General features: G+C 33.2%; 2 protein-coding genes and 1 long non-coding RNA gene across 3 annotated transcripts; 2 read left to right on the top strand and 1 right to left on the bottom strand.

Annotated features, from left to right (window-relative positions):
- Positions 1 to 783: 783 nt before the first annotated feature.
- Positions 784 to 2,752, top strand: LOC110269420 (uncharacterized). The gene is made up of 5 exons (XM_088508303.1): positions 784 to 967; positions 1,571 to 1,605; positions 1,688 to 1,943; positions 2,055 to 2,545; positions 2,618 to 2,752. The coding sequence occupies exons 1-5, from the start codon at positions 784 to 786 to the stop codon at positions 2,750 to 2,752; spliced, it is 1,101 nt and encodes a 366-aa protein (XP_088364429.1).
- Positions 2,753 to 12,378: 9,626 nt separating this feature from the next.
- On the top strand, positions 12,379 to 15,933 carry LOC148570127 (uncharacterized). The gene is made up of 3 exons (XR_015907653.1): positions 12,379 to 12,983; positions 15,215 to 15,383; positions 15,476 to 15,933. It is a non-coding gene; the product is annotated as an uncharacterized LOC148570127 (long non-coding RNA).
- A 413-nt stretch (positions 15,934 to 16,346) lies between these two features.
- LOC148570126 (uncharacterized) lies at positions 16,347 to 22,100 on the bottom strand. The gene is made up of 3 exons (XM_088506855.1): positions 21,843 to 22,100; positions 21,544 to 21,738; positions 16,347 to 16,571 (listed from the first exon to the last, which is right to left on the bottom strand). The coding sequence occupies exons 1-3, from the start codon at positions 22,098 to 22,100 to the stop codon at positions 16,347 to 16,349; spliced, it is 678 nt and encodes a 225-aa protein (XP_088362981.1).
- Positions 22,101 to 22,515: the final 415 nt, after the last annotated feature.

The raw sequence follows: 22,515 nt of genomic DNA, 5'->3' as shown, positions 1-22,515 counted from the left end.
TATTATTATTATTATTATTATTATTATTATTTCCTTACCTTTCTCTTATATTTGATTTAAAACTAGCCAATTTTGTTTTCTTTATTCACTAGAAACTTTAAAGTCTCTAAACATTTTCTAAATAAAATAAATCTTGCTTGAAGCTTTGGGTGTGAGCCAAGCTATGGATGCCAATTTGAAGCAACTTCTTCCAATCCAATTTATTCCGACTTAGATAATGACAAACTTTTTAACTGTTGTCTAAATTTGAACTTTTTATTTTTAATATTGGAGTGATAGTGGTATTTTTTTAAAATATGAATTGTTGGTGTGTTATACTCAATTGTGGAATCGTTTAATTATAGAAGCAGAAATCGGATCGTCCGATTTATTAGAGATACAGAAATCAGATCGTCCGATTTCTAGAAGTACACAAATCAAATCGTCCGATTTGTAGAGGTACAAAAATCAGACCGTCCGATTTGTGAGAGGTACACAAATCGAACTATCCGATTTATATTAAAAGAAAATTAAAAAATTTGAGATACAAAAATCAAACCCTCCGATTTATGTACTTTCTACAATTTAAAAAAACGCCAAAAATTACAATGTTAAGGTATATTACCACTTCTATTTCTATAACAAAAAAAACGGGCCTACTACACATACAAGCAAAAAGGCCTTACAAGTTATCCAAACCCCCAGCCCACAAACAATCCACACGCGCAGAGAAGAGCATTGAATGGGGCGTAACATTCACGCGCTCCACTCAAACGGTTACGCTTCGCATAAACTGCCCCCTTAATGGCAGACTCTTCCACTTCTTCCACTTCTCAAAGCCATTCAGAGAAAAAGCAAACGTTCCATTTTCGAGCATCATTCGATACTGAAAATATACAACTCGTCGCTAATATTGGAAAATTCCATCAACACAACAAAGAACTCTCGATCAAGAATCTCCAGAGAAAACAAAGCTATCATACTCAAGGTACGTTACATTACCATTCCTGTATATTTTCCACATTTCGAAATTGAAGAACTAGGTTTTACTGTTCTTCTACGTTGTTTTACGTTTTACTGTTCTTCTTGCTCTACGTCTCATTTTACAGTTTATGATGTTCTACTTGTTCTAGGTTTTACTGTTATTCTTGGTTCTATGTTACACTGTTCTTCTTAGTTCTTCTAGGTGTTACTGTTCTTGTTGTTCTAGTTCTTCTGGTAACTGATTTTTGGGGTATATTCCGTAGTTTGGTGGATGTATATGAGGTAATTTGTTGGGTGTATATGGCACAAATTGTTGAGTGTATATTTCTGAACTGATATACTGTAATAGTCAGCAGTTGCAACTGTTCTTATATTTGCTTGTCTATGGGTGTATATTGCTTGACCTTGTATATTGATGCATGTTTGAGTGATATCTGACTGATATATATGGGTGTATCTGAATCATATCTAAGGGTGTATCTTACTGATGTCTATAGGTGTATCTGACTCATATCTATGGGTGTATCTTACTGATATCTATGGGTGTATCTGACTCGTATATATGGGTGTATCTTACTGATAGCTTTGGGTGTATTTTTCATTTCAGAAAAAATGGCAGCGAGAAACCAACCTGGAAGAAATGTAAGAACAAATATATGTCTTAGATGAAATCAGTTTTATATAATAGAAACATATCTGACTATAATTTTATTTTTGTTTACAGCAAACAAAAGACCTTAAGTGTGCAACACATTTGTTAAATGATAAATTCAGAAACATGAGTGAGGAGAAGAAAACGATTGTGAGGGATTTGGGATTCGGTGGCTTGATGCACATCCCACCACTAAGGGTGCATCACCAAGTGTTAAGGGAGCTGGCTAACAACTTCAAATTAGGGGAGAACAGACTGGAAATCGGATACGGTTCTTTTAAAATAACACCAAAAAAAATAGGTGATGTGCTTGGCATCAACGCAACAGGTAACTCGCTAAAAATTATAGGTGTATATTAACTGACGCTTGGGTGTATTTTAGTTGATGCTTGGGTGTATTTGAACTGATATTCATACTTTGTTGTTTTCCTTTTTGTAGGAGATCTATTTCCTCAGAAAGTCGATTATAAGAAATTTTCTGAGGATGACAAAGAAATTTTTAGAAGATTCCAGGGTAAGACCCTCAAAAGTCTTACAGATGAGATGATGGATATTGGCGTTGGTAACGAAGAGGATCGCCTAATGTTCAAGAGGATTTTCATCCTCTATATACAGATGGCGTTCCTTTTACCAACGACAATAAACAAAATCTCGCCTGTGCACCTGGCCCCAATTTTTGAGATGGACACCATAACAGAGAGAAACTGGGGAGGGCATGTTTTGAGTTTTATCGTCAAGGGTATAACCGACTACAAGGAGAAAAAGAAAAAGGCAATTGATGGCTGCCTCTTTGCCCTGATGATAATTTATTTTTATCTTTCTAAAAATAAAGACAAGAAGAGGGCTGAAAGACCGCTAAAACCCTGGATTGCCAACTGGAGTAAGGAGCAGTTGGACGAAAGAATGACGGCGGAAAGAGAGAAAAATATGGTAAGTGAACATAATATGTTGGGTGTATTTTATTTACCTGAATGCTGCTAACTAAAATTTCTAATGTTTCAGGGGATTGTAAAGATGGCGCAAACAAGAGAGAAAATGAAAAAAATAGAGAAAAAAAGAAAAAAAAAACAAGAAATCAAAAAAACAAAAAAAAAGGAAGGCAAGTTCAACATCGTCTTCGGAGCAAGAAACAACTGATAGTGACAGTTCTACCTCTGAGTCTGAGACTCAAGAAGACTCAGAGCATTCACCAAGAAAACAACCTAGCAAAAAGGGAAAAAAGTAAGTACCATACTTGGGTGTATTTTCTTTATCGAGTTGGGTGTATTTTGTGGAACCATTTGGGTGTATTTTGTTTATGAAGTTGGGTGTATGTTGTTTATTAAGTTGGGTGTATTTCGTTTGTTGTGTTGGGTGTATATTGTCCATTCAGTTGGTTGTATCATGTGCATTCATTTGGGTGTATTTTATATCTTTAGTATGTTCTAAATAATGATTGTTTGCCTTCCAGAATGGACTCCAAAAAAAGGAAGAAGAGTCAAGAGGATGAGGATTCTGATTCAGAATCTGAATCAACTGATGAGTAATGTTCTGAAATTATTACTCCTTTCTCTTGGCTTAATTATCAAGATTTCGTGTATTAACTGAAGTGTCTCTTATTAACTTATAGAAGCGAAGAATCATCACCAGTGAAGAAGCAAAAAAAAAAAAGAAAAAGACACAAAGAACACCAAAAAATTAAGCACTTCTTTGGATAATATTCTGTGATAAAATTATTTTTTTTATTTCTGATTCATACTTATTTTTTCCATCTAGAACACAATCCAAAAAGAAAAAGGTTGTTGTTGAGCATTCATCTCCTGAAGAAGATCAATCCTATGATGGGTATAGTACTTCGTAAGCTATATTACCGTCTATCATCATAATTATTTTTGTTAACATCTTCTTTTATGAATGTAATGGCAGATATGAAATAGGAAGTGAAGATCTAGACGAATTGTTAAGGAAAAACAATGAAAAATCTGCTGCAGAGGGGTATGTCTTGTTGGGGTGTATATTTCAGATTTTAGTGTGTTTTCTTTGCTAATAATTGTTTCTTGTTTCGCAGGGAGAAGGAAGCTGACCTGCGATCGACAGAAGGTCGCTATGTCTCCTCTGAAACGTAAGAAGAATTATTTAATAAAATCTTGTTATCATGATTTACCTGTATCATATTTTGTCTGAATAACATGAAATCTGTTTAGAATACCGGACGTGAACTTGGGAAGTGATGATCCTTTCTCTCAAGGACACACAGAACAAAGTAGTATAAACAGGCCGGCAGAGAGCATGTAATTTCTCTTTCAACTAACCGTTACTTTTGTTCTCTTATTACCTTCTACTTCTAATTCTGTATATATTTTTTTTAGAAAAAAATCCCTTTATTATTTTATTCGAGAAAAAAAGGCAGGAAAAAAAAGCAAAAACTGCAAGTATGCAAGTTCTCAAAAAACAAAGCCTGTCTTCCTTTTGAATTGTTCGGGTGTATTTTTTTACTTCCTTTGGGTGTATTTTAGGTTGAGTCTGGTTCAAGAGTCAGCCAGTGAGCCGGCTGATTCGAATATAATGGTTGTGAGGGAAGAGACACCGTCGGAAGCGCTTGCAATGTGAGTTTTTCAAGAATATTTCAACCTTATAACCTTATTATTTTCAAAGGCGTTGTTAACCTTTCATTTTTCTTCTTGTTTAGAGTTCCAATTCAAGTTTTTGTGCCAGTGTCCCAAACAACCACTGTGCCGGAATTTGAAGAAACACCTGAGACAGATTTTGAACCAACCCCTCTGCTACAAATTGAAGGAACTACAAAAACGTAAGAAATAGTATTGGGTGTATATTTGTTTAGAGTTTGGGTGTATATTGGGTTACAGTTCGGGTGTATATTTGCTTACAGTTTGCGTGTATATTATTCCTGAATAATTTTTTTGTCATGATTAATTTGATGTGCCGTACAGCACTCCTGAACCCCCCCCCCAACAACTTGAAGAAAGCACAGCCACACTTCCCCCAGCTCCATCTAAAGGGTAAGTTCATCAGAGTAAAATCAATGTATGGGTGTATATTGGGTTATAGTTTGGGTGTATATTGGGTTACAGTTTGGGTGTATATTGTTCCTGAATAGTTTTTTTTATGTCATGATTAATTTTCTGTGCCGTGCAGCACTCCTGAACCCCCCCCCCCAAAAAAAACTTGAAGAAAGCACACCCACGCTTCCCCCAGCTCCATCTAAAAGGTAAGTTCATCAGACTAAAATCAATCTTTACTTATCATCCGTATATTCTTACTCTTATAATACGTTATACATGATCACGCAGTTATCCAGCCGAAGAAGACGCTGCTGCGCTGATGATGATGACACGGACAGCATCGTATGTTCCTAAAACAGATCCAATGCCATCATTCAGCCTGGACTTCACTGATTCAAGCCAAGAAGAAGCAGCAACGCAGGAAGGAGCGTCAACGCAGGAGGCAGACAGGGCAAAAACTCCAGAAACTGCAAATTTGCTAGAACAATTAGAGGATTTGGTACAAAAAATAGCAAGCAGTGCGGCGAAAGAAGAAAGTAAAAGACCACAAATTCAAAAGGAGACTGGCGGAGAAAGTTCTGGGAAGTTTGAAACTCCTGCGGGAATAAATCAGAATACGGGTGATATGAAAGAGAAGTGCTACATCTGGGCGACGCGAGTGAAGACATACACAGATAGCAGTACTAACGAGTTTGACAACCTGTGCACTCTGATTGCCCATGACAAATACATTTTGAATAGAATGCACCTTGCATCGCTCCAGGCAGGAAGTTATATAGAATCTGAGGTAATATTAGAATAACATTAATGTTTTAACACCAAAGTTAACTGCAATGTTTATTAATGTAAATTGATTTCGGCATATATTTCTAGATTGTATCTACCATGTGCCTCATCCTCAACCAGAAAAATGATAAAAGGTTTCAAGAACAAGTATACTGTCTCCCCCCTGATATTGTGGTAAGTGTTACTTCTACGAATTTTGGCTGTATTTTCTGTATTCCTTAGGGTGTATATTCTCTGATCAACGGGTCTATTTTTGTATTCATTTGGGTGTATTTTTTACGTTCAATTGGATGTAAGTTGTGTAGTCATTTGGGTTTATTTAAAGTATTCACTTGGGTGTATTTTCAGTATTTCATTTGTTGTTTCACAATTGTTGCAGAGCATGGCCGTTTCGAAGCACCCAAACGGGAAATTCATATCACCTAAAACCAATAAAGAATTCAAGGTGGAAGACTACCCAATGTTTATTCCCTTCATAGATGGAAAAAAATTAGCTTTGCATCGATATGTGAGTTTTCATTTGTAAAATTTGTTAGTACCGTTCTTTATTTATATGCCAAATAAAATAACACACTGTTGAAATGTGGCAATCCTTCAGATTTTTGCACCTGTTTGCTACTCAGGCCATTAGTGGTTATGGGTGATTGATACAACAAAGGGGAGATTTTATATACTTGACCCGCTACACAAGAAAGCTCCAAGCGATAGGAGAAAGCAGCTTAATAAATTCACTGTAAGTTGGCTCTGTGTTCTTTATTTTAATAGATAGGTGTATTTCAATTCAATATAAGGTGTATGTATGTTTTGCTTTGGGTGTAAGTATGTTCTCTTTTGGGTGTATTTCATTCGGGTATATTACTGATTTGTTTTGTTTTTTAAGGGATATATAATTTCAAGAATTAGAGCATATGCCGGCGGGGCACCTCTGAAGAAAAAGGAGAATGAGTTAGAAATTAAAGCAACATACGTTAAAATCTCAGGCCAAAAATCAAGGTATAAATTTGTGTCTCTGAACATTAAACTTTCCTAAATGAGATTTGTAATTTATTTTCTTCGTTTTCAGCTATGACTGTGCTATTTACGTTATGAAGTGGCTTGAGTTAATTGAGCCCGAAAACATTAAAAGGGCGAAGTATGAATGGGATAATTGGCCACATGTAACTGTCTTTAAAACTATATAACTCTGTATTACTTTACTGGAATTAATATTATTGTTTAAACAGAATATACTTTTTAATTGTAGGAGGAGGTGGACCACTATAGAGTAGAATATGCTTCGCGGATACTATTCAGTGAAATGAATAAAGAGAGAGATCAAGCAATTAGAGCGAGTAATGCAATAAGACTGTCCAAGCCATCCTTAGTATTATTGAGTCCATTTTGTCAGATAAATTCTACTGATATAGAAACTGAGTAATCTAACTGCTAGCTAGTTTGTAAATTGAACAAATGTTGTAAAAATTTGCCATTTATAAACAACTTCTGTTCAATGAAATTTTTTTCCATAGTTAAATTGTCTGTGCTGTATTCAAAAGCTTTGTATTACAGGTGGTAAAATATGAAGGAAAACATCAAGGCAGCTCGAAACACAAATTATAAACTTTTACATCGAACGGAAGTTTAATATACACCCAAGATTGCTTAAATATACACCCAAACTGTCTGTGTTGTTAAACTGTCTGTGCTGTATTCAAAATGTATGAATTATAGGTACTATAATATGAAGAGAAACATCAAATCAAATATACGCCCATAACCTGCGATTTTTTACACCCAAAGAAAGTTGAATATACACCCTGAGATCTATCCCCCCTGATGCTTTGAGCCTAAAACCCTGAACCCTAAACACTTAAAACATAAACCCTTACCCCTAACCTGTAAACCCTAAAACCCTGAACCCTAATATTATATATATGTATCTATATGTAGAATGTGAATCACAAGAAAATTCACAAAAATACACCCAAAAGAACAGTGCTTTTACACCCATATTCTGTAACTATACACCCAAAGAGTTATCCCCTGCTCCTGGTACCCTGAACTGATAATTCATAACATGTCTTTGATATTGGCTGGAATTTGAATGCACCACTGATGCGGCATCAAACAAGTTTATCTGAATATAAGAAACTCACATATTAGCTAAACTACTAACGAGAAAAATAAACTCAATCACCACAAATTTAAAGAACATTACTTTTACCTCGCTTAAAACTTTCGTTTTCTTCTTCTTTGTGGCATTTGCGATCTGTTTGTCCAACTTTGAACCTAGCCTATTTTTTGGACGTCCTCTTGTTCGAATCCTTGGCGGGCTTTGAAGCTCGTTAACGGATTCCAAGTTGGCGTCTTCGTGGGATAAAGAAGATGTCCACTTCCTTTTGGCTTTTAATGATTCCATCTCAGCCATGACGTTATCGTACGCACGGTGCAGAATTGCAGTCAGCTCCTCCGATTCGGATGCAAATTCGCAAATATTTTGCGAACGAAAAACCAATTGGTCAAACCTCTTGCTTCTTGGCTCCAACAGTGGCTCATCGTGGCTGCTCTTGATGTGTGTGTGTCGCCTCTTTACCTTCTTGCTCCATCGTTCCAGTATATATCTCGGTAACACTTGGCTTACTTGTTCAAAGCTTAACACGCTTAGTGCGTGACGACACAGTATCCCTCTCGACTCGAATAATAAGCATTGGCATTTTACCTCGGCTGCAACTGAGTCGTAAGTAACCACAAACTTGTTGAATATTGAGCTGGAAACTTGTTCTCCGAGTTCGTATACTGAATAGCCTAGAGCGGAATTCGTTAATCTGGTGATGCAATTCGCCTTTCCTCTGAATTGCGCTTGGACTTCCCTAAACTTTTGATGAGTGTACACATCTTGAAACTAAGCTTCAATGGAGGATTTGGTTGCACACGGTATGACCGTATGAAAATCTGCAGCATCTGATTCTCTCTCTGCTTGCTCCCGGCTTCCGAGGCAATTATCGTATTGTTTGACGAACTGAATAAGCGAGCTGTTCCGGGTGATAAACTTGTTAAAAAATGAATGTATGCTCTCGCTCATTTGTGTGTTTCTCATCCCTGCCCAGAAGTGGTGATCCAGATAGATAGGAACCCATATATGATGGTCTTCATACAGATCTACAGAATACACCCAAACACAGACTATAAATACACCCGAAAAAACATGCAATTTACACCTCTGCTGCAGATTTTTAACAAACATTACCTGAAAGCCACTTGTTATCCACAAGACCAAAATTCAGCAGAAAATCATTCCAATTCCTATCGAATGAGTCTTTCCTATGAGAGTTCCAAACAACTTGGCTCATTTCTTGTTCGATATCTGCATGTCCCTTGTACCCGTTTAATTTGCTTGGTATCTTCTTCATGATGTGCCAAATACACCAACGGTAAATTGTTGTTGGCATACAGGCCTCTAAAGCCCTTTTCATTGATGCGCATTGATCGGTGAGAAACCCTTTCGGAGCGTTTCCTCCCATGCAACGAAGCCAACATTCAAATAACCATTTGAATGATTCAATTTCTTTGTTTTTCATCAAAGAGCATCCGAGAAGTGTTGACTGACCATGGTGATTCGCCCCGACAAAAGAACCACAAACCAAATTATACCTGAAACAAATTACCATAGTGCAGAATGCAAAATCATTAGGTACACCTAACAAATGCTTCGTATACACCCAAAAAAACAGCCAATATACACCTCTGCGGCAGATTCAGAAAAATACATTAATTTAGCATCATAAACAGGGACAGTTTGTTACCTGTTTGTATTGTAGGTGGTGTCAAATGAAATAACGTCTCCGAAATACTCAAAGGCAGCTCTGCTTCTTGCATCGGCCCAAAAAGCCAGCTTAATCGATTGATCCTCCTCGAGTTCAAGCTCAAAAAAGAAATTCTGATTCTTCTCTTTCATTCTTAACAAATATTTTCCGAATTCCTTTGCATCTTCTTGTTCGGAAACATTCCGCACTTCTCTCGTAATGTAATTCCTCACATCCTTTTCGATAAAATTTAACTCGCGATGACCCCCCGCAGCCGCAACAAATGATTGGTAGGTTTTGCTTGGTCTGATACCGGCCTTCTCGTTATTCTCTATTGTACGACGAATGGACATGCTTAGTTCCCTGTGCTGTTTGAGCATCTCTGCTTTACTTGGACAGTAGGGGTGTGAATGATCCAGCACAACCTTTGAAATGATCCAAGCACCGACATCCTTCAATGTGTGTATATAAATTCTTGCAGGACAGTTTAAACCGGCTGTCGGATTAGTCTTCTCGGTCGGAGATATTTTAGATTTCCATTTTCCCTCTCTGCTACATGTAATCAATTGATTCTTAATCTCGTTTCCCTTCCTATTTGTGCTCCGAACTCTTGTAGAAAAACGTGCAGCCTTGGCGTAGTTCCTGTAAAATTTTTCAGCATCTTCAAGGGTGGTAAAGGTCATTCCAACCTTCGGAACAAACTGGTCATCAACAACAGAGAGAGGCTGCAGAATACACCATGTCAAAAACTAAAAATACACCCAATCATTACTGATATAATACACCCGAACCGAAACAACTCAACTAAAATAACAAAAAAAAACCATAAACTGTAAATACACAGGCTGCAGAATACACCATGTCAAAAACTAAAAACACACCCAATTATGTCTGATATAATACACCCGAACGACAACAACTCAGCTAACATAACACAAAAAGCCATAAACTGTAAATACACCCACACTTCTCGCAAAAATACACCCAAAAAAGTTTTGATCTACACCCGAGCGTCTGCTATAAATTCCAGATAATTAATCAAAACTAATACATTACATTCAATCGACAGATTCATGTTAACATGTTAGTTTCACAGTCAATGTTCACGAATTATTCAGCTACACAATGCTATTCAAATGACTACAACAAAATTCAAAGTAATCGTATGTAAATCAAACCTCAGGAACTTCGTTAGATTCAAATTCATAATCCACTTCGCCCTGATTCAGCTGACAATCTGAGGTTGAATCATCCATAATCTTCAAAACGAGTTCAAACTTTGATTTCAGAAAATAACAAATCAAATAGAAAACGAAGCTGGAGTTGTAGAGAGAGGAACTAACGTAAATGACGAAGAATATACCAGTGAGAAAGGAGGGAAAAAGAACGATTGAGAAGAAGCAGGAAAGAGGCGCGAGAAGAAGAACGAGCAAATCTGAAAATAAGGAGAACGAAGAAGGAAATAAATCTTTTAAATTTTGGTAGTTATATATACGCGAGATCTTATATAGCGCGTGTATTGGACGTATGTGTAGCAGCGCGTCTTTTGGGTTTATTCCTTAATGAACTTGTAAAGCATACAAGCCATTAAGGCTTGTATGCAGAGCTTTTCTGCAAAAAAAAAAAAATTAGCCTCTAAATTTGAAACAGATATACTTAAAATTTCAATATTACTAGTATAGGGTGGGTATGCGTAATAGTTGCCATGTTCGATATTCATGACACCCACAAACACACAAGCATATATATAATGATAAACTATCATTTTTAATCCTTAGTTCCTTACAAATACCTGTTAGCTCTCTCGTATGGTATACTATCTATGACTATTTTTTTTCTATTCTATACATTTTATCTTCGCCTCTCCGTTTTTCCCTTTATTTCTATCTAGATTCTTTTCGTCGTTGCCTGCTAGTTTTACTTCACTTTTTTTTTTGCCTTGTCGTCTGTCATTCTCATTTCTTTTTTGTCATCTCTTATTCTTTTCTGCTCTGCCTTCTTTATATTATCAGTACCTTTCCCTTCTACTCAACCTGGTCTTTCGTCAGCCAACTTGAATCATATTATCATCATGATACTAACTTTTTTTTTCTCCAGCGATCAAATTCTTTTCATCGTCGATGAGCCCACCAGTGCACATCATCTTTTCTCTAAAATGATTTTGTTCTTCTGGGCCAACTTTTGCTGTCCAAGACACTAACTTCATCAACCTCTTCCTCATGAGTTCAGGTATATAACTTATTGTGAATTTGTTCTTGTTATAGTTGTTTGTTAATTTGTTTTGTTATTTGGAAAATTCAATTTATGTAATTGTTCAAACTTTGCAATTGTTTTGCAATTGTTTAAGATACTTTCATGATAGCTACATCATTCTTTCTGATATTGTTTGTTATAGATTTGTAAACAATATTATATTTTCATTATACTTGAATTTAAATTATTTGTCATTGATCTAATTGTAGTTTATGTAGTTGTTTCTAAATTGGAAATGCATCATCAACTTATTTCAGACAAGTAAAAAGGTTAATCCTACAGTACCTTAAATTGAGTTTTAATTATTAAGGAATTTAAATACAATTTAATAGAAAAATTTAGATAATCAATTTTTAGTAAGTCAACATTAGACGAACTTTATTTAAGAGTTTATAATTTAAGGTCTAAAATGATGGGTTTATGATTTAGGATCTATAATTTAATATAAATTCTAATTTGTAAAAAGTTGGCTGATGCTGGTTTAAAAATATTGGTAACCTAGCATTATATAAATTAATAATTTAATTAATTGTTATCTATGTTTACTCAAGTGTTTAATGTACTAAGAAATTTTTTTATAAATAATATAAGTAAATTAGGTGAAATAAGAACTTGAGAAAATCTTAAATAACCTCAAAATCGAATACGAGCAAACAATTCATCTCTGAAGTACGACTTCAACTGACAACCAATCATAATTCTAAAAATTGAATCAGATTATCGGTTGGATAAAAAATTTTGCTCTTTCGTATGTAATTTGGTTTGGTTAAGTAGAAAACCTCAAAAGGGTTAACCACAAAAACGCCTCCAAAAATTTTTTACGCTAACAAAAATATCCTCAAATTTTGTTAATAAAAATATCCTTAATAAATTTAAAAACATTACAAAAGTGCTCATACGTAAAGAAGGATCTCTCCATCAACGAAATTGGCTAAGGTTGCAAATGAAAAATGGGTAGATGGTATACTGAGTAATGATATGGCATCATTTAAACCCCCCTCCCCAAATTATACCTAATCTAATTGCAACCACCATCTCCTCTCCCTCTTCCCACCTCCTCACCCTCTACTCCTTCTCCTCCCTCGCCATCCACGCCGTCCACACCTAGGATGCCTCTATCACCTCGTCCTCCGACGCCATCAACATCAAGCTCCATTCAATTCTGCACCTCTATTAGTGATCATCCACAAAGCAGCCATATCAGAGCCCTCATTGAAGATATTAATCTACCCAACACTACACGTCACTACAAGACCTAAAGGTCATCAGACGTCCATTCTGCGTTTGTTTCTGTAGAGGTGGCGGCAGAGGACGAGAAGAAGACATGGTTCTGGAAGGTGAGAACAAGAGTGGTGTTAGGGATATTGGTGGATCTGATGAGAGGAAAAACTTGGTTTCTCCACTGTAGCTAGAACCACAGTCAACAACATTGTTTCGACGCTTCATCTGCCTCCATTTTTGCTTATTAGTTGAAGTCTCCAACTTCTGTCAGAGTTAGAATCAAATACATGAGCTTGAGTTTTGCAAACTACTTGCAAATCCAAGGTAAGTATCATCGAGTTTATCGTTATTCATGAGAACCATTGTGAGATTTCTCTACTAATGCATTTTACCTTTTTTATTTTCAAAAAATAAATGATGCACTACAAGAAAAACACTGAATATCGTCGAGTTTATTGGCGGAATAACAAAAATAATCTGCCCAATAAACTATTATTGTCAGATTTTTCAAATTTACCGTTAAAAAAATTCCGATGATATAATCCTCGTGAATTTGACGGTAATTATTGGTGGATTCTGCAACGGATTCTTTGACCCAAAATATATTTGGCTACTGGGGAAAATTTTTTGCCAGTAATTTTGGTGCCACACTATATTATTTCGCGCCATTTATCGTCGGATTTTTTCACCGATAAATCCAATGATAAATTCAAGGTTTAATTACTCTGTTGGTCCTTATAGTTTCACCAAATTTTTAATTAGGTCCCTATACTTTTTTTCCTTTCAATTGGATCCCTACACTACTATAATTTTGTAATTAAGTCCTTCCTAGTGTAAAAAATATTAGAGTTAACTGAATATTTATTCGCAAATTGAAGGTATTTATAATTAAAAACTTAATTAAATCTTTGACCGCATGCATTGTGGTAAAAATATTATGTTAATTTTAACATTTTTAACATGAAAAGGACGTAATTACAAAATTAAAAGTAGTGTAGGGACCCAATTGAATGGAAAAAAAGTATAGGGACCTAATTAAAAATTTGGTGAAACTATAAGGACCAACAGAGTAATTAAACCTAAATTCAATACACAATTAATAGTCAAATTCTAAATAATATAAATTAAATAAGAATTTTATTAAATATTAAGTGTACATATAAAATAATAAGTCAAATAAATAAGATACAATCAAATAGAGCAGAACAAAACCTTAATCACTACGGATACTGATAGTCGTCGTCGCCATTCCACTGGTCCTACTAAGGCGGCGGTCTAGGCGGTGATATTGGTGCCCCTCCAGCAACACCTTTGCCACCAGGGCGCATCTGCTGAATTTGCTCCAGCTCATGTTTAAGCTCCAACCTGATAAAATCTGTGTTTGACACGTGTATGAGGATCTCGTTATACCTCTCTTTAGACTGTTGTAGCTACTGAGCTTGTTGGTAAAGGCTCTGGGTGAGATTCTACACGTGCTCCATCAAATCGATGATGTCCTCGAAATTTTTTTACGAAAAAAAAAATAGATGTATATTTTTATCCTATCCGATTTTATCACATTTTATTTTGATTTGTATAGATCCGTTTAGCTCTTATATGTCCTCATAACCGCAAATAAAATTAAATTTTAAAATGTACATATTTTAGTTAAAAACAACAATTAATCTATAAAAATGTACATATTTTAAGCATAAAAATAAACACTAATAAAAATAAGAGAAAAGGATAAATAGGTCATTGACATTTAAGTACTCGAGGATTTGAAAATACATTTAAGTCTTTGACCTTTTTAAAATTTGGACATATCGATTCCTCATTTTCACTTGGTTCTGTCAGATTCAACGGAAAAATCAAACGTGACTCCTATTGTACTGACTTGGTTGATACGGATACATAGAGAGTTTTTAATTAGACAAATTAGAATCATAAATCGATATGTCCAGATTTTAAAAAGGTTAAAAAGTTAAATATATTTTTAAATCCTTAAAAATTTAAATATCCACAAATAAAAATGTCAAGAATCGATTTGTTTTCTCTAAATATTAAAAAAAAGACTAGTCAGGCGTCATCTATGAGGATGGCTTGCACCTGATCAACTAATTACCCACCTTAAACAGGTAGAGGTAGGTGAGGTACCTACCGCTCCACATACTATTGTCACCCTATCAAATATTGTATTTGCCAAAATTATTTAGGAGTTATTGCATAAGATTTTACTACATTTGGTTTTAGTTAGTTGTTATTGCATCATACATAACTCCGTTCAATGGAATAAGGTTTCGTTATCGTTGTTTTACTATTGTGTCGGAGATAGTAGAAGTAGATACGGTGATGATAGGAAAATAAATAAAAGAGTAAAGTATTATTTATGTCCCCAACGTTTGGGGTAAGTCTCAAACCTGCCCCTAACGTTTCAAACGTATTATTTGTATCCCAAACGTTTTTAAATCGAGTCAATGTTGTCCTACCGTCCAAATTACTAAAATTTCGTTAACGGCATTTTACAAAGGGTGAGAGAAGACACAATTTGATGACGTTTTGCCACCAATCTACAGAAAACTCATTGGAAGGCCTAAACTGAAACGGAATAAAGCTGCAGATGAGAACCCAACTAGGAGAGGAGTATCTCGCGAAGGGCAGAATCAGAAGTGCTCTTATTGTTTTGCTAGAGGTCACAACAAACGGACGTGTCCAAATAAGCGCAAAGTAGCTGCAACTGCGTCAGTGAGTACTTTGCTTGGTTTTTTTCTGGTTCGGGCTTCATTTTTATGAATTGCATTCAAAGATTATAATGTGGTATTGTGGCTGTTAACTAGGCAAACAAAGTTCCTGGATCTACAAGAAGAGCTTCAAGAATCATCTCTAGCACTATCTCTAGCATTATCTCTAGTACTATCTCTAGTCAGGCTTCTAAGCAATCACAAGCTGCTTCAAAGAAGACCACAACGTCAAGGCCAAAGAGAAAATCATTTGCCAATGATGTGAGTTCCCAACAATCGCAGGCTACTTCAAAGAAGGTTAAGTTGACCCCATACAACAATAATTCTGGACAACAACTCAAGGGTGCTGCCAAGCACAACAATCTCAGGGTGCTGCCAAGCCCATCGAAGCACGTCAGCATATCCCAACTCAAGTTCATGGCTAGGACACCTCCCAAAGCATGGAAAAAGATGTGATGATTACGATGTGTGCCGTTTTATGTTATTTGGAAGTAAAAGACTTCTCTTTAGTATCATTATAATGTGTGAAAACTAGTTTAAAGACTATAGTTTGTTATCTCAGACCGTTATTGTGGAGCAAAATGTGTAGCTCTTGTTTTATTATTTTGCTGTGAATCTGTTGTGGTTGTAGCCAATGACAATGTTATGGTTAATGATTAAGTAATATGTTAGAGTTCTGATTGTTGTTATGCTCATGACTTGCTTGATTTAAATAGGATGCAAAATATAACACTGCATTTCATTCAATTCATTTTCACAATTCAGATGAGTTCAATAAAACAACATTGCAGCTGCACAATCTAGCCTTTCATCAAACTTAATTCAACAAAATATCATTTCATTACAATTTCATTGAGTTCAATAAAACACCAATCAGTTCAACATCACTGCTATTTCTAAGCCAAAATACAGAGCACAAGTTAGGGATCTAATCATTTTCTCCTAAATCTCATCATCTCCAGCAATATCATTGTAGTAAAAGTCTTCCAAATTTGGTGGTGGTTGTTTTTTCACAAACCAATATTAGTACAACTGTCCATCCAACTAAAGCAACTCCCACTGCAACCATGAACCTGAACTCAACCTTATTCAATTTGCCCTTCAAATTTATGACCTTCATTCTTAACCTTGAAACTTGTGGAGGATCTTCCTCTGGTTCTGCCCATACAAAATAGCCGCATTCTTCTTCAATCTAGACCAAACATCAGACAACCGAGTCACACCCACAGATTGTCAAAACATATAACTCAACAACAAATAAACATATGGCTAAACCTCACCCTAAAGTTAACGCAACCCTAGAACCTCCGCCCAGTAGCAAGTTATCCTCCTTTGACGTGCTTGGTTTCTATTTCGTGTCGCCAGCTTGCTGCTTTGCGTCGCTTTAGATTGGCATGCTTCATACTCCATCTTTTTTCAAGTAGAGGAAATCGAGCTTCAGAGAAGCTGCAGCAGCAAGAAGAAGACGATTTTGAAATTACGGTTTTGAAGAGGACCCTATTTTCACATTTATCTATTTATTTTTTCTTTTCTTTTTAATTCAATAACGGTAACAACAAACGCCCTGCCACCGTGTATACTAACCTCCACGTATGCAACGCCGTTAACAAAATTTTAGTAATTTGGACGGTAGGACAACATTGACTCGATTTAGAAATGTTTGGGATACAAATAGAACGTTTAAAATGTTAGGAACAGGTTTGAGACTTACCTTAAACGTTGGGAATAAATGATACTTTACTCTAAATAAAAATAGTCAGAATTTTTTATTAATATTTTTTTATTATAAAAAATTTTCGAATTAGATACGATGAGAACCTAAAACATATCTGAAACACATGATACAGAAGTAAGTTCTTAAATATGAGAGCTATATGCATTCAAAACCAGCACTAGGAATTGCTTTGCAATGTTGTCAAAGTGCTCAAAATTTTTTTCCCATTAGAACAACATTTAAATTAAATTTTAACTGGAATAGATCCTTAATAAACACTTAGCTTGTAGTAAAGTCCATTTCAGATTACTTTATCGAAAAAGTTTGGGAATTAAAAATAGCCAAAATTTTCTGTTCTTAACTTTATGAAATGAGTAATGTTTATCTATTATCTTTTTATGTGCTTTATTTTTTTTACTGTAATATTTATTGTATATAAAAATATTAATTGCATATATTAAATAGCATATTATAATCATATACATTTATTAATTTATATTTTTATTAAATAAATACATATAATTGATATTATAACATTTAATTTATATTATAATAATAAAAGTAAATTTTTTATTTATTATGTAATATTCATAAATTCATACGCATAATTTCTATAATTAACAGATTTTTATAATTAATATTACTCAATTTTAAATTATATATTATTGTATATTTCAAATGATTTCACATGTGCACCAATAAATTATAATTTTAAATTATTTTAATCCAATTTTTAAGGGCATTGTACATTTAAATCATCATATAATTTTTAAGTCATCCTCCTCGATAATTTGAAAATTTGTTTCATGTTTTTTAAAGTGGAATGATTTATTTTAATTTGATTTTTTAATATCATATATATTTTTAAATTTTATCATAATTAAATTTAAAAAAAGAATAACAAATATTTAAATTAATTTATTCAATTTACAAATTTACTCATAATATTTATAAGTTAATACACATAATAATATCTGTAATTAGGTACATATAACATTTATACTTTTATATTAATAATATTTATAATTCTGTGCTCATAACATTCATAATTTCATTAGTATAATATCCACAATTAACAAATTTATACAATTAATATTACAAATTTTAAACTATGTGTCTTATATATTGTATATTTTAAATTATTTTATATGTGTATTAATAGGTGATGATTTTGATTATTTTAATAATTTTTATTTAACATTCATTTATTTATTGATTTTAATATAATGAGTTAATAATTACTTTTAAAAATATATTTCTTAATTTTTGTTTATATTTTATTTTTTTATTTTATAATAGTCTATATGTAAAATACGAGTTGTATAATAGAATGAAGTTGTTAAATTTTTTAATTTAACATAATTTTATACGTATAACATCTATAATTTTAAACACATAATATCTATAATCAATGAATTAGTGTTAATTTATTATTTATTATTTTATTTTATAGGTCACACACTACTAATTTTGAAATTTTTTTATTTTTAATAAATAGAGACTAATCAAAATTAAGATGTTTTTATTTTTTATAAAATATTTTAAGGTGATTTAAAATTTTTTTAGGATTAAAATATAAGATTAATTGTGTCAATTAAATTAAGAGAGTAATTTATATTTTTTTATAAGTGTAAGTGTTATTAATTATGTATTTTTATTTAGAGTTTAGTTATAGTATGTGCTCTTAAGACATATGATAAGTTTATTATTAATAAAAAAATTTAAATTTTTTATTTAATAGTTACAAAATAAATATATTAAAAATTAAACTTTTTGTATTTTTTATAAAAAAAAAATTTAATTTATAATTTTAATCTATACCTTTAAGATACATGATAGATGAACTCTTTTATTTATGTAGCGCAGCCAAAGTAAATTGCTTCATAGAAATTACAATTAAAATGTAAGACTCATGATAATTGACGCATATGATGACCACAAAATATCATAATCAAAGCATTAAATGCCCACATAATCAACATTGCAAATCAATTTCAATTCATAATCTGTTTCAACTTTCAAGTGTTTAATGTTTTTTTTACTTTTTTCGACTAAGCTCATATCAAACAAATCTTTTAATGAAATCAACTATTGAAAAATATTGACTCTTATGTGATGGTTATTAGTTCACCGTCCATACTTTCTTAATAATTCATTAATCTCTTACTCATCAAATATTCGCAAAAGAAAATATAAACCGAGAAAGACTCGTCACAAATTTAAAAAAAAAAAAATACAGTATAACATATTTACTTATTTCAGTGTTGGCGGAAATGTATCATAGCATCCCTTTTTGCATTCTTCGAACATTATCTTATCATTCCCAAATATTACCATGCATCTATAGACACAATCCCTCCGAGCATCATCTGCAATATAACAAGATGAGCCTAAGGTTATTTTAGTAATAGTACCATGAAATTCAACAACGGAAAAAAATCAGATAACCACTAAAATCATCAACACTACTTGTGCTTGTGTCACACTATTTAAGTTTAATTATTTTGTTAATTTTTATAATTTTATTAAATTTTTAATTAAATTTTTATATTTTTTTAATTATATTTTTATACTTTTTAATTTTGTAATTATATTATTTTTATGTAAAAATATTAAAATTAATAAAATAATTTTTTAAAAAAATATGTGATCAAAGATCTAATTAAATTTTTAATTATAAATATCTTTAATTTATACAAAATTATTTAGTTAACTCTAATAATTTTTATATTAGAAAGAATTTAATTACAACATCAAAAATAATATAAAAATTTAATTAAAAAAAATATAAAAACTTAATTATAAATTTGATAAAACTATAGATATCAATAAAATAATTAAATTCGCTATTTATTATCACAAGTCATTAGTCCTATATTTTGTACTAATATCATAAATTTATGTTAGATTATGCTTTTGAAGTACTTATTTCAAAGTACTTATTTAATATATTCAATTTCAGTTATACGGGGTGTACTATAAATGAATTATTTAAATAGTTTTTTGATATTCATTTATCTCATGAAAATAAAAACAGTAAAAGTTTAGAGTGAATATTCCATCCGACCTCTGATAATTATTTCGAAAGGACAACGAGGCTCTCAAAAAAAAAAAATCCAATCCAGTTTTTGATATTTTTTTTGGGATTGGTTAGCCTTTGCGCAAAAAAAAACAACATTGACTTTTTTTGGTACAGAAACCTCGTTGTCCTTTTAAAATAATTGTCAGGAGTCGAGTTGAGTTTTTTTTGTTAAAGACTTTGTTGTCTTTCGAAATAATTGTCAGGAACTATTTTAGATTCATATAAGATAATATAAGCTCAAAGTGATTACCAGGATTTTGCCGGAATGTCTCATAACATTTCTTTCTGCATTTCTGAAACGGCATTGGGCTTGGATGGCGTTTCTTGCACTCAAGTATACATAACTTTAGAGGATTATCTGTAACATACTAACATATATTAAGATGGAGTGAAAGGATATTAGGAATGCAATTCGATAAAATAAATAACTAATTAACACTCCAATCATCAAGATTAGTAAGTGTTGAGCTTAGAAAATAATAATTCAGTTTGACGATCACAAACATATTATATTTAGTTGAATTTAAAACCCTAAGTATTTATTTGATAAAATGTATTGTGTGTAGGTTTATATTAAATATTGAGTGACAAAAACACAATCCAATATTAGTGTTTCTTATGCAGAACTAGAGAATGGAAACTTTTAAAGAACTATTTAAAAGATTTTATTATTGGAGATCTATCACAAAGTGTCATAACTAGATCTTCTTAAAAAAAATAATTGAATAAAATAACATGATTTTAATTTCTCAAATTGAACATAAAAATATGGAAGTATTTGGCAATTCCTTATGGGTGAAGGCTATGGAAGAGGGACTGTAACAATTTGAGAAAACAATATATGGACATTTGTATTTGATTCTAATGGAAAGAAAATGACTGGAATCAAGTGAATTTTTTAAAACAAGTTGAAAAATAGTGGTAGCATAGCTAGAAATAAGACAAGACTTGTGGTTCGAAGTTATGATCAAGAAGAGGAAATTGATTTTGATGAGTTATTTGCATCGATTACTAAGATGGAAGTCATAAAACTACTACTTGTCTATGCCGCTCACCAAGGGTTTAAGTTATTTTAAATGGATGTAAAATATGTATTCTTGAATGACATCATAGGCGGAGAAGTATATGTGGTTCAACCTTCCAAGTTTGAAAATGTAGAATTTTCAAATCAAGTTTTAACTTTCAAAAGTTCTTTATGGTTTGAGACAAACTCCTAGAATTTGGTATGAAAGACAAGCTCCCATTACCAACTTCCATCGCCAGGCCACTAACCATTTTTTCTCGAACATGTTGGTCGTTCATATTCAACTGACATATGTCTTTTCAGGGTCCTCCTCTTATCGGTAAAGGTTGATTTGCTAACATTACATTCGGGTTCAACTTGTTGCACGAACAAACAATCTTCTTCCACAGTGGGCACTTCTCCTTTGAAAACCGCCACCACCACTTAAACAAGAATGCTGTGTTTCGAAGCACTGCATCCCCAACCCCCAAACCCCCAGCCTTTTTCGGAGCCTGGACCAGCTCCCACTTGACCAAAGGTATACCACAGTTACCATCCTCCTTGCACCACACATAAAGCTCCTTTGTAATGCAATCAGCTTATCAGCCACCGCCTTGGGCATCTTGTACAAACTCAGGTAATATATGGGTAGGCTATTTAGTACCGATTTGATGAAGACAAGTTTACCTGCTTTATTTAGGACCTTTGCTTTCCATAAGCTTAGCTTCTGTTCCACCTTCTCTATGATTGGTTTCCAAGTCTTCACCAAACGGATATTTGCTCCTAAAGAAATCCCGAGGTATCTAACAGGTAAAACAGCTTGCTGGCACCCCAGTAGGCCACACGCCTGATGAATCCATCCTTGCTCACAGTTTACCGAGATCAGATTCGATTTATCAAAATTGATACTCAGCCCTGACATTTATCAAGTGTGTGCCAAGAAAAATATGTCAAAGAATTGGTTAAAAAATTTGGGTTGAAAAAATCAAATCCCATGATCATGAGAACTCCAATGTACTCAAACTTAAGGTTGGACAAGGATGAAAATAAAAAAGATGCGGATGAAACTAGATATAAAGGATTGATTGATTCTCTTATGTATCTTACTTCTTGTAGACCGGACATTGTACAAAGTGTTAGAATTTGTTTTAAATTTCAATCACAACAAAAGGAGTTTCATCTTTCAGCTGTAAAAAGAATCATTAAATACGTTCTTAGTACATCTAATTATGGCTTATGGTTAAGGATGGCAATAGGTATCTATCAGGACAGGGACCTTCCCCTGCTCCCCATCCCCAAAATATCTTATTGAAAACTAAAATATCTTTTTGTTTTTT

Source organism: Arachis ipaensis, chromosome B3 (genome assembly GCF_059453495.1).
Source record: "Arachis ipaensis isolate K30076 ecotype BB chromosome B3, ASM5945349v1, whole genome shotgun sequence".
NCBI lineage: Eukaryota > Viridiplantae > Streptophyta > Magnoliopsida > Fabales > Fabaceae > Arachis > Arachis ipaensis.
This window is presented reverse-complemented; position numbering and strand designations above follow the sequence as displayed.

Bases quoted from the DNA above. Each gene is read 5' to 3' on its own strand.
- LOC148570126 (XM_088506855.1), bottom strand. From the start codon at position 22,100: ATGTCAGGGCTGAGTATCAATTTTGATAAATCGAATCTGATCTCGGTA. The intron at 21,739-21,842 runs GTACTAAATAGC...GTGTGGTGCAAG, and splicing joins AACTTGTCTTCATCAAATCG to GAGGATGGTAACTGTGGTAT. The intron at 16,572-21,543 runs GTAATGTTAGCA...TGTTTGGTCTAG, and splicing joins GCAACAAGTTGAACCCGAAT to ATTGAAGAAGAATGCGGCTA.
- LOC110269420 (XM_088508303.1), top strand. From the start codon at position 784: ATGGCAGACTCTTCCACTTCTTCCACTTCTCAAAGCCATTCAGAGAAA. The intron at 968-1,570 runs GTACGTTACATT...TTTTCATTTCAG, and splicing joins ACAAAGCTATCATACTCAAG to AAAAAATGGCAGCGAGAAAC. The intron at 1,944-2,054 runs GTAACTCGCTAA...TCCTTTTTGTAG, and splicing joins GCTTGGCATCAACGCAACAG to GAGATCTATTTCCTCAGAAA.